Consider the following 12,692-nt stretch of genomic DNA (forward strand, 5'->3'; position numbering starts at 1 on the left):
TCTAAAATAGGAAATCATATATACTTTCATGAAATCTGTGATTGTATTTAAGTAGGTACTCCCTTCAATGGCACATATCACAATCCAGTTAATACTTTAAGACTCTTGTCCATGTAGGTCTTTTCATAAATCCTTCACAAGGGGTCGGGTCCACCCAACATGCTGGTGCTTCTCTATAGATCATTGAACACTGCAGGAATACCAGGGGAGTGCACAGGCTACTTGTCATCTCTCAAGCTGACTGTACAATCAGCCTGCTCCCCTTTCCCATCATACATGTAGCTGATGAAATTCTCTGTACTATTTATCCTGAGCATTTCTTCACTAACATTATATTCCATTGTCCTTTGGATGACCTACAACTTTAAGTCTTTAGAGATTATGATACTCCATGAGTCACAGAATCATGAGAAAACTGATATTACAATGAGCTTTTGTATTAGATGGAAGCTCAGGATCATTATAAGTATTTGTCAATTTCCCAAAGGGAATTCAGACCACTTTCTTCCCATTCAATTCTTCTCCATCCAAGATATGTAGAGATAGACCTGCTCTCTGCATGGAGTCAATTCCACTACATATGCTAGTGTGGACCAACAGTCATTCTTCATTTACTTGGTTTTACCTTTGGGGATATTTAGGCATCTAAACATCAGGCATCTCAACTATTATAGATCTCATTTAGGAGGTTCTAGAGTTTGAAACTATCAGCGTAATATCTTTAACCATGAACGACTAGAGAATTTCACAATCTTTCATCTAGATTCTGCTTTGGTTCTCCTCTGTGACAATGGCAAATATTTTTGGTATGTTTTTTCTGATTTATGAATAAATCATCAGAGGGCCGAACAAAGTAATTTTTTGTCATACCTTTCAAAGAGCTTTGTATGATTTTGATGTATACATGAAAGACATCTTGTTGGAGAAGAGCCTTTAAAGGAGAAAATTTGTTCTACTGAATCAAAAGCTTGAAAAAAAATAAGCACAGGGGCAGCTAGGTGGTGTAGTGAGTAGAGCACCGGCCCTTGAGTCAGGAGGACCTGAGTTCAAATCTGGCCTCAGACACTTCACACACACACACACACACACACACACACACACACACATACACACACACACACACACACACACACACACACCCCTAGCCGTGTGACTTTGGGCAAGTCACTTAACCTCAATTGCCCTCCAAAAAGCAAAATAATAATAATAATAATAATAAGCATAATGAGATCTGGTATTCTCTGCACCTCTAAGTCAATTTATATGACTATGAAGTTTTGGTTTGCTGTAGGATAATTTTTATAAGTCTTCTTGTTACTTTCGCATATCTTCATCAAGGTTGTCCTTTATGTATATGTAGATTGTTCTCATAAAAAAAATTTTTTTTGTAGAAATGGGAAAGTTGGCAGAGTTGGTAGTTATCAATAATTTCTTGGCTACCCTGTTTGGGCAATGTTAAGGTACATGAATTTTTTAAAGGCATTTGATATCTTCCCCTCTTTCAAGCGTCTTGAGTATGAATCACTCAATGTGCTCAAAATCATCTCCTCCAGCAAAGGCTTCCTTTTGGGATACTTGTCTAATATAGTTGCATCTTGGTTGTCTGTAGTGCCATTTTTCTTCTTGCAGCATAATGGAGACTGATAAAATCCGAAGCCACTGGCTCAATGACAGAGAAAATTTGGTCACAGAAATCTCAGCCGACCTTTTCCATTTCTCCTTTGTCTGTGGTCTTCCTGGTTTCATCTTTAACAAGCCTCTGGCACGCCTCTGTTCAGTAGGGTGCCTTGACAAACTTTGAGCAAACCTGTTTTCCCTTTCTTGCTTCTTTTGCTATTGCTATTTTATGAGGCACTATCTTCTTTAAAACTTTATGAATTTATATGCTAAATCAGGCTGGTCTTTAATAAAGCTGGATTTCTTTCCCTTTGTTAGCTTTTTGTTGCCTGAGATGACTTCTGGGTTTCTCTGGTCTGCTCATTTTGTTAAGTGATTTACATCTCTTACATTGCCTTTGGGAAGGTTGATAGTCAGTGCTGATGTTTGCTGACATCCAGTTCCCATTTCTTAGCTTCAACAGCTTGCTTAAATATACCAGGATGCATAGACCTCAATTGTATATCTCCTCAATTCTGTTCTTCCAATTTGTTATTGGTTTTGATCCTTGCTCTGAAAAATTAGCATTCTGACTAAAGAGATGATTTGAACATGATTCGATTACTAGTCATTTCCCAACTGTTACAGTATGATCAATCAAGTTTTTTTTTCTTTTGCTTTTTGGGGGGCAATTGGGGTTATGTGACTTGCCCAAGGTCACATGGCTAGTTTTTGTGTTAAGTGTTTGAGGTCGGATTTGAACTCAGGTCCTCGACTCCAGGGCTGGTGCTCTATTCACTGTGCCACCTAGCTGCCCCAGCAGTTAAGTTTTTTAATGATGTTATTGGTGTTTGTCATTTTTAGTGACTGTCCAGCCCCTTTTTTCATATTTAATTTTTATCTTTTCCTCAATTACATGTAAACAAAAATTTTTTACATTTAGTCATTTTTAAAAATTTGGGTTCCATGTTCTCTCCCTCTCCTTCCCCCCTCCTTCCCTGAGAAGACAAGCAATGTGATATGTGTAGTCATGCAAAACATTTCCATATCAGCCATGTTGCAAAAGAAAACAGAAACCCCCCCCCAAAAAAAAAGAATAATAAAGAGTAAAAAAAGAATGCTAAAATCTGCATTCAGATTCCATCAGATCTTTCTCTGGAGGTGGATAGCATTTTTCAAATCCCTTCTTAAAGTAATGAGATAAAAAGTCATCTGGGCAGAAATTAGATTTAGATCAAGATCTCACACTATGTACCACACACAATAAGCTCAAAATGGATACATATTCTGGGTGTAAAACGTCACATCAAATAAATCAGAAGATCAAGGAAGAAAATATCTTGCAACTGTGAGCAAGGGAAAGATTAATTACCAGACAAGAGACACAGATCACAAAATATAAAATAGGCAACTTTGATAACATATAATTGAAAAGGTTTTACACAATGCAGTTGAATTTAGAGGGGAAATAGTTAACTGAGGAAAAACCTCACATCCTCTCCAGGAAGGACTATCTTATGCCAGAAGACAGTCACAAAATGGACTTAAAGGAAACCAGGGAAGTCAGTAGGCAGAGTTGAGGAAGGAGAACATTCTGGGCATGAGGGACAGCCAGAGAAAATGCCTAGACCTGAGAGATGGAGGGTCTTGTTTGTCAAACAGCCAGGATGCCTGAGTCACTTGATTGAAGAATATGTGGTGAGGACTAAGATGCAATCCTCCCATTTTCTCCAGGAGACTGGCCCCACTCTCACCCCCTCTCTCATCTCCAACCTCTTCCTATAGCCTTCTTCCCTGCTCCCTACAAACGTGCCCTGGACAACGGCTCCTTATCACTTGACCTAACCATGTCTGCTAGCTACCAACTTATGTTTCAATCTTCCTTTTATTTGCCAAATCCCTTAAGAAAAGTTGGCTCTGCTTGGTGCTTCCACTTTCTCGTTTCAGTCTCTTCTAAAAATCCTTCAGCCTTGCTTCTCACCTCAATCCTCACCTCAAACTGCCTGCTGCAAAGTTACCGATAAACTCTATCTGCCAAATGTATTGACTTCCTCTCAATTCTCCTTAGCAACGGACACTGCTGACTATATTCTCCTCCTGGATATTTTCTCCTGTTCCAGTTTTCATGTTATAGTTTCTCCTGGTTGTCTTCCTACCTGTACGGCTACTTCTAAAACTTCTTTGTTCATTTATCATCTATGTCATCACTGTCATCCATGGGTCTAGTCCCTAGTCTGTGGACTGTGTTCTCTTCTCTTTTCTCCCTCTACACTCTTACATGGCGACTTCATGAGATCCAATGGATTCAGTTACCAGCACCACACCGATGACTCTTAGATCTACATATCCAGCTCTACCTGTCTCTTAAGTCCTACTTCCACATCACTAACTGCTTACTGAATATGTCTAGATGGAGGTCCTAGAGGCATCTTGTACCTGAGAAGATTCAAAGAAGAATTCATTATTTTTCTCTCCAAACCACTGCTGGAGAGACTACAAGCCTCCCAAACTCAGTGTCATGTTGGATTCTTTACTCCCCCTCAACCCACACATCTCTTCAGTTGGTGAAACTTGCCATTTCTATCTCCACCACATTGTTCCATTCACTCAACTATCGTGCTAGTTCAGACACAAATTACTTCTCATCTGAATGACCACCATAGCTATCTTGGTCATCTCACCTCATGCCTTTCACATTCCAATTCTGCTCATAGAACTGCTTTTGCAAAAGCATAGGTTTGACTAAGTAAACACTCTTACTCAGTAAGCTCCAGCATCTATTATCTCTAGCACTAAACAAAAATTCATTTAAGGGTCTTTATGACTTGGCCCTTTCCCATCTTTTCTACACATTACTCCTCTCCACACTCAAGACACATCCCGTGCTGCTCAAATGACATCCCATCTCCCACCTCAATCACTTTGCACTGGTTGATCCCATTTCTGATTTCACTCCTCTAGAAAGTCTAGTTTCCTTCAAGACTCAGTTCAAGCACCATCTTCCTGATTCTCCCAACAGAAAGCGCCTTCCCACTTCAACGACTTCCCATCCCAGTTTTCATTTTGTACGTATTAAGTGCATGTTGTCCCTCCATTAGAATGTGAATTCCTCGAGAGCAGGGATTGTTCATACAATTTTGTCTTTATATATCGCCCCCTCCGTTTAGCTACAAGTCCCTTCTCTTCTGCTTTCATTTATAGCAAGAACATCAAGATTGATAATGACTCATTTCCTTTAGTTGCATGTATACCCAGTCCCTGGACAAGGATCTCACATTAAATGGAAGTCTTAGTGATTCTTTATTGAAACAATCAAAGTCCATGTTACTTTCCAGTTACTCCACCCCCTCACCCTCCCAAAAGAACTCTCCCTTGTGACAAAGAAACATACTTTAGGCCAAACAAATCAACACACTGTCCCTGTCTAACAACACAAACTGTATTGTGAGAAGCAAGTGTGCTTCAAAGTCAGTTCTCTGAAATCACTGCATTGATCAGTTCCAGTCTTTCGATGTCGTTTTCTTTTACACCTCTGTGGTCACTGTGCAAACTGTTCTCATTCTGTTCACTTGCCCATGCATGTAAACATTCATACGTGTGTTTTAATCAAGGTTCAAGAGGAGACTATACAAACATGGAGAAAGGAGTCGGGGAGAGGGCTGCAGTATGAACTTCATGTTCATCTGAATTGGATAAAGAAAAGTAAGCACACGCACACAGAGAGTTAGATTAAACTCAACCAGGGAATCAGAAGAAGACAGGGAAAGTGAAATGGGGATTAAGAGTAAGAGTAGATGGGGCAGCCAGGTGGCACAGTGAGTAAGAGCACCAGCTCCAGTGTCAGGATGACCTGGAGATCGAATCCTGGGCTCAGACACTTAGCACCCACCCAGAAACACCTGGCCATGTAACCTTGAGCAAGTTACTTAACCCCGATTGCTTAGGGGCAGCCAGGTGGCTCAGCGAGTAAGAGCACCGGCTCCAGTGTCGGGATGACCTCGGATTGAAGCCGGGCTCAAATACTCAGCACCACACCCAGAAATAACTGGCCATGTAACCTTGAGCAAGTTACTTAACCCTGATTGCTTAAAAAAAAAGAGTATGAGTAGATTCAGGGAGGGATGAGTAATAAGCAGAGCCAGTTCTGTCTTTGGAGGGGGCGCTGTGAAGGGTTGGCAGGGTTAGTAAATGCGGTAATAAATATATGGAATGTGGAGGCGTAAAATGAAAGAAAAGGTTCCTACGAACCTATGCCTGGGCACTGGGTGAAGGCAGTGGAAGAGGATGAGACTGCATACAGTTATATAGGTTACTAGTGTTGTGCATCTACCACTCTCCAAAACCTCTTGATTCTAAAGAGAGGAATGGGAGGCAAAGATGAGGAGGGAAATAAATAACAGCTTTACTGTGCCCATAGAAGACAGCAAAATGAGTTAGAATATAGGATAGAATAACATACGAGGTTTACAAGAAACACACTTGAAAAAGAAATATTCACACAATCAAAAAAGAGGGATGGAACAGAGTCTATCATACTTCAGATGAACTCAGCAAAGTAGGGGGAGGAATCATCTCAGACCAAGCCAAAGTAAAATCAGATTTGCTTAAAAGAGATAATGGGGAAATGACATGATGTTTAATGGCACCAAAGAGAATGTATTAATATCAGTATTTAATATACACACTGAATATCATAGCACCTAAATATTTAAAGGAAAAATGAATTTACAGAAAGAGGCAGCAAAATGGTCATGTTGGAGATCTCAAGGTATTCTCAGATTAAGGCAAATCTGACCAAAGCATATGTCTTCCCAAGTTTCACTGAATTCTTCATCTTCACCATGGTAGAATATGCCATTACATTCTTATACTCACAATGTATTCAGTTATTTCCCACCCAATGCATACATTCTCTATTTCTAGTACTTTGCTACCACAAAAAGTATTGCTACAAATATTTCCATATACACATGACCTTTCCCTCTGTGTTATCATATATTTACAGCTAGAAGGGAAGTTGCCAATTCTATTTTTAAGGTGTTATTTTCTTCAGTATTTTTAGTGACTCTTTTACCAAGCTGTTAATTCTCTTTTCATTATTTTTTTTTCATCACTCTCATTTCTTTTTAAGATTTTTCCTCTATCACTCATCTCCTTTTTTCATCCTTAGAAGAATACTTCTTGGCTTGGGTCCAATTACCATTTTTCATTGAGGCTTTGGTTATAGCTGTTTTCACACTCTTCTGGTCTTCTGAGTTTGTCTTCTTGTCCCTGCCACCGTACTACTTTTTATGGTCAAGTTCTTTTTATCTTATTTATTTATTTTTGAATTTCTATTTCTTGACCTTGAACTTTATGTTAAAGTTGTGCTCTGCTTAGCCTGGGGGTGGGGAGGCACCGTCCCAAGCTTTAAATTTTTCTGTGTTGCTGTTTTCAGAGCTAGTTCTGGGGGTCTGCTAGTCTTCGGTGCTTCCAAGGAACGGTGCTCTAGGAAGAGGTGTGATCAGGGCCCTCCTAGTTGGTGTCCTGGGCCTTTCCTAGGAAGAGCCGAAGGTCGGCTGGAGCAAAGGGCCCTTGGTCCTGTGCAGCCAAAAGTACTAGCATTCTTCTGTGCCTTGGAACGGCGACCAGGGCCCCTTGGGACCAACCAGAAGGGCTCCCCTCTGCCTGGGAACTCTGGCACATGTTACTTATGGGCAGCAGACTTGCCAATCAGCACCAGTTTTACTCAGCGCCAGAGAACAGTCCACTGTAGCTTTCTGCTGACCAGCCGTCCAATCCTCTCACTATCTCAGGGCTGAGAGCTTGTAAGGGTTATGGGATTTAAAGATCTTCCATGCCCCATTGGACTTGCTGACATAGCAGGAAGGGGCGGAGCAAGAGGAAGAGGAAGCCAAGCTAGCGTTCCTGCGGTGTCTGGCGGTGGTGGCGACAGCGGCAGCAGCAGCAGAGGCAGTGGCAGCGCAAAGCCCTTTTTTTTCAGTTAGCCAGAATTTCTGCTAAGGACTCCTGCTGAGGACTGCCAGGGGCCGGAGCTGCTGCGAGCACGCTGGGTGGTTGCTGTGAGTGGGGAGAGGAGGACCTTTGCCTGAGGTAGCCTGTTCTGTTTCAAAGGCTTGAAAATGTGGGTGCTTTCTACTTTATCTACCTGTGCCAATGTCATAACTACTCTGATGGCTTTCACTTTCTGGTTTTGGGACTCAGTCTTTTGGTATCTTAATAAATTTTCTAGTTTATTCCCCCATATGGCAAGCATGACGTATTTTGTGATGGATAATTATATCAGCATATTTGTAATCTCCATAGGCATTGTGAATATGGCACTGCTGATACAGAGCTCCTGAAATTGCTGTAACTATCATGGTTGCCTCCAATGTCCCTTGCTGGTGTTGCTGCACAGGGCACTCCCATCCGGTCCTGATTGCGGTGTCACAGGTCTCTCCTGTTGACTCCCTAAGTTATGCCAACACTGGAAAACCATCTCACTCTGACCTTTCATTGGCTCCCAAGTTTGATGTGAGGTGTTTTTTAAAGGTGTTGGGAGAGTGCAGCTGAGTTGCTGCCTCTAAGCTGCCACCTTCACCAAATTAGCTTTTGAAACACTGAACTAAAGTATTCTAAGTCTCAAGAGTTCCAGCTGGCAGCACAGATTCAATGAAAAATAATACTTTAAATTAATAAATAAAATTGTATTTCTAACTTCTTGGATTTGCTTGTTTATTCCATGACACAAAAACTTGTTGCCCAAATAATAGTTCTGTTTACGGATTTAAATATAAAAATTACAGGACCATAGATTTAGAGCTAGAAGGCACATCAGAAGCCATCTGGTCCAATCCCCTCATTTTATAGATGAAGAAACTGAGACCTGGAGATGAACTGATTTTTTAAAAGTCTAATAAACAGAAAGTGGGAGGGACGGAATTTGAATCAAGGTCTTTTGACTCCAATGCCAGAACACTCTCTACTGCAACACACTACCTCTAAAATTTCTGAGTTTTACATTTTAGAAAACAGAACTTACTTCCTCAATGAGTTTTCCCTTCCATAGGATCATTACTATCATTTCCATCAGAGCTATAACTCACACTCCCTTCAAAAACAGGCTAATGGCATTATTGTAAAAAGAACGATGTGGACTCTGTGAGGCAGCGTGATCTATTAATTACTTTGGAGAATGCACATCTTACCACTCAGGCCCAGCCTACACTCTAACCAACAGGAAGGGAGCCCAGGCTGCCTCATAGAGCACTGTAGCAACTAAGGGCCAACGGCGGCCTCTCTAGCAGGCCCAAGAGGGCCTAGATTAAAGGTACATTCAGTAACAATTTTATAAATCAACATTATTCTGAGGAACCTAATAAGGGGATAGAGAGATCTGCCACATGCTCTTATGTGGTCATTTTAAGCTCAGATCTCACTGAGGAGGTGAATGCTACACATCCTTAGAGTTCCTATAGTTCTCCCTCTTCTTTATGGGAAAACTTTATACCCATTTACAAATACCTGGACACGACCAAAGGAACAAAGCACTATCAGCACTGTGGCCATCAGCTTACCACATCTGTAGAAATCTTTAGGATTTTAAAGCACTTTTGTATCTCTTATCTGATCATCACAAGACTAAAGTGAAATAAGTAGTACATGAACATTATTCCTACTTCATCCCAAAGGTCTAATCATAATCATGCTTTTCAAAAACTCTCAGGTAGAGGCGGCTAGGTAGCACAGTGAGCATAGCACTGGCTCTGGAGTCAGGAGGTCCTGAGTTCAAATTCAGCCCCAGACACTTAACACTTACTAGCTCTGTGACCTTGGGCAAGTCACTTAAGCCCAACTGCCCTGCCTTCCCCCCTCAAAAAAGCCCCCCCAAAAAAACCCCAAACCCTCAGGTTTCCTACAACCAAATGGCTAAAGTTCAAATTCCTCTGTCTTGTACCCAAGGCTCTTCACCAACCTGATGACACCCTCACCTTTCTAACCTTTCACGCACTGTAATCTCTAGTCCAGGGGTTCTTAACTAAGAGTCCATGAACTTTTTAGTTTTTAAATTCTGTATAAATGTTTTAATACAGGATGTTCCAAAAGTCTTAGTGTTGTTTTAAGTTTTGGGTTGTTTTTTTTTTCTTTAGTAGCTTAAACTTTCACAAACATCCTGTATAGTTTTTCTTCTTTGATTCTGTTTTGAATTTTGTGCATTTAAAAACATAATTCTAGGAATGGGCCCAGTCTTCACTATACTGAAAAATGTGTCTGTGAAATAAAAAAGGTGAAGAACCCCTGGACTAGGTGATGCTAAGTTTCCTTCCAGTTCTCACATTCCATGTTACTGTAACAACAGAAAATGAGGATAGACGATAAATGAAAGTCATGGTTTTTCTGTTTTCAACACTCCCAAAAATATTTGACCCAAAGCGAAAGATTAAGGAGCCATCATAGAATGGCTGACAACCAACTGTTCCCTATTTCAACGAGGATTAAATGAGGAGAAACATTAAACGGCAAATGAGAAATTCAGGTAAATTGCAAGGAAGAACTTTTAGAAACAAATGGCTCCTAGACATAGGAAAGCATTCCTGGCAAGACCATCAAATCTCCTTGGAGGTTCTTTTTAAAAGATGGCAGAGTTTCCATTTATCTACTGTAGCTTTAAATAAGGGACTGACACATGGTGAAGATAAATGACCTCTCAAGTCCCCTCTAGTCTTGTGAGATGCTACATATCGCTGGTGTAACCCATGCCTTACAGGAGCAAAGTGAACAGACTCGTCTTACCTTGCTGCATCTTCCTCTAGAAGGAGCTTCACGAACTGTCTAGGAACGTGTAAGGAGAGGACACTTTCAGCCATCTGTTCCAAGATCCTCAGGTGATTCCCCTCGGTTGTGGGGAAGCGGTACATTCTACAGATGGCACCGCCAAACACTGAAATGCAAACGAAGATGAGGAAGGGCCGTCACTCCGATTGTCCTTCCTTCTCTCTCAGCCAGATTCCTGGACAAGCCTCTAACCACACACACACACACACACACACACACACACACACACACACACACACACCACCCAAGTGAATGACAATGTTCCTAAGGAACAAATGACAAAAGGACTGATTCCAAACACACTTTTCCACACGCTGCATCCAATCTCACTGAAAAGCATAGCGACTACTTGTCTAAACTAACTGATGCAGCTGTGGGGATGAAAAGGGGAGAAGAAGTAATACTGTCTCTAACTACCAAAAGCAAACACGAAGGCCTGAAACCAAAGAGAAGAAAATGACCCGCAACACGTCTCCTGCTCAGGGTATGACTGATGCAATGACCATCGGGCCAAAGCAGTTATGTTCACAAAGGAGACGACGAAACCAGCTCAGACTGCTGTCCAGCCCGTGTCCACGTGCTCAGGCTTCTAAGCAAGGCGTCTCCACTGATTCAGAGAGCCACTTACCTGATTTCAGTAACGAATCTTTCCGCAAGGAAGCATATTTGGATCGGATTCCTAATGACTCTGTCAAGCTTTCATCCACAGGCAGAACAGTCTAAAGGACACATGTGGGAAACACCAAAGAGGGTATGAAATCCAGCAGCAACGATTGCCACCTAGCACATAAAATCATGACCTAGAAACCCTGCATAAATACTGCACGTCTCTCTTGAAATCAAGGCTCATTCTGCACGTTTACTGAGTCACAAGGTAAATTAATTCACCATTTAGAACATTTAGAGTATGATTTGCTTTGTAAAAATCATTTTACATGCAACTTTAATAGACTCTACAATCTCTCAAGCTCTCACTTTCCTCATTTGTAATATGAGGGGGTTGGAACTGGACGATGGGTGAAATATGGGAATAAAATATCTTTACACAGGTAAGAGAGTCTCATGTCAGCTAAAACTCAATACTTTTTCACAATAAAAATGGGCTTTCACCTTATAATTCAACATTACCATATGAACTATTCACCGACACTGATTGAGATTAAGTAGCCTTGATGTAATTAAGTGTTCCCTATTAGAGCTGTCCATCTCAAGTCACGACCTAACATGTTATATATAGCATTTGGAACACAAATATGAGGAGTGTATAGTCAGAGAATCAACTCAGAGCAAGAATTACACATAACAATCTCTGGATAAGACTCTTTATAACAGTCAAAGACTGAAGTAAACTTGGGACTAAGAGATGGAAGTTTGGGGGTGGCTAGGTGGCACAGTGAATAGAGCACCAGCCCTGGAGTCAGGAGGACCTGAGTTCAAATCTAGCCTCAGACATTTAACACAAAAAACTAGCCGTGTGACCTTGGGCAAGTCACTTAACCCCAATTGCCCTCCAAAAACAAAAAGCAAAAAAAAGAGATGAAGTTAATTTCTCTTTCCATTCATTCCATTCAATCCCTGTTCTGCTATGTACTAGCTGTGTGACTCTGGGCATCTTACTACACCTTAAAGACCTCAGTTTTTTTCATCTGTAAAATGTTAGCTTGGACTAGATGACTTCTAAATCCTTTCCAAGTCTAATCTCTGATTCTATGATTTCTGAGATCTATGACCATATGGGAACCACAGAAAATTGTCTGCAAAAACTCATTTGCTACCTCCTCGTATTTTGATCCAGGATTTCCATTATCATACGCAGACCATGCTCATAAATATTTTGTAGGGGTGAGAAAACAAGTGGGTCAGTACTTATTGATGTCTTCTTGCATGCCTTACTTTGGTAAAAGTACCGTCTGTGATGTTATTCCTTCCACTGGAGTCTTCCTGTCTTTGAGGTATTGGGAAAAATTTATTCCCAAGTGCCTTTAAAATGGCATCATCTCCAGTAAATATTTCTTCAGTTCATGTTTGCTCAGACCCAGAAACTTCTGAGTTTTGACTTTTTAAGTGCCACTGTGACTTCTTCATACAGTACATCAGGGACTTAGATGAAAGGATTCAAAATCTGTCAGTCCCATTGCCAGAATCAATAAGAATGGGTTACAGAAACACTGGTGAATCTGTTCTATTCTGTGCTTCTTGTATCTGTGCAAGTTTCATCCGTAAATGCTTTCAAGAAGGTCTGACTCAGATCGATGTCATGCCAACCTCTCTGCAGGCTT

At 41.0% G+C, this 12,692-nt stretch overlaps 1 protein-coding gene across 8 annotated transcripts in view; it reads right to left on the minus strand.

The window, feature by feature from the left end:
- INPP4A (inositol polyphosphate-4-phosphatase type I A) overlaps window positions 1–12,692 on the minus strand; it is a 196,215-nt gene that overhangs the window by 56,299 nt on the left and 127,224 nt on the right. For all 8 annotated transcript variants that reach the window (XM_069072968.1, XM_069072965.1, XM_069072967.1 and 5 more), the window contains exons 10-11: window positions 11,042–11,132; window positions 10,372–10,519 (exon numbers count right to left, since the gene is read on the minus strand). In XM_069072968.1, the coding sequence (XP_068929069.1) occupies window positions 10,372–10,519; window positions 11,042–11,132 (239 nt within the window). The remainder of the gene's footprint in view (window positions 1–10,371; window positions 10,520–11,041; window positions 11,133–12,692) is intronic.

The sequence above is a fragment of the Petaurus breviceps genome, unplaced genomic scaffold, assembly GCF_028583685.1.
Source record: "Petaurus breviceps papuanus isolate PSGF00001 unplaced genomic scaffold, PetGlider_PUasm1.0 90849, whole genome shotgun sequence".
Taxonomy (NCBI): Eukaryota; Metazoa; Chordata; class Mammalia; order Diprotodontia; family Petauridae; genus Petaurus; species Petaurus breviceps.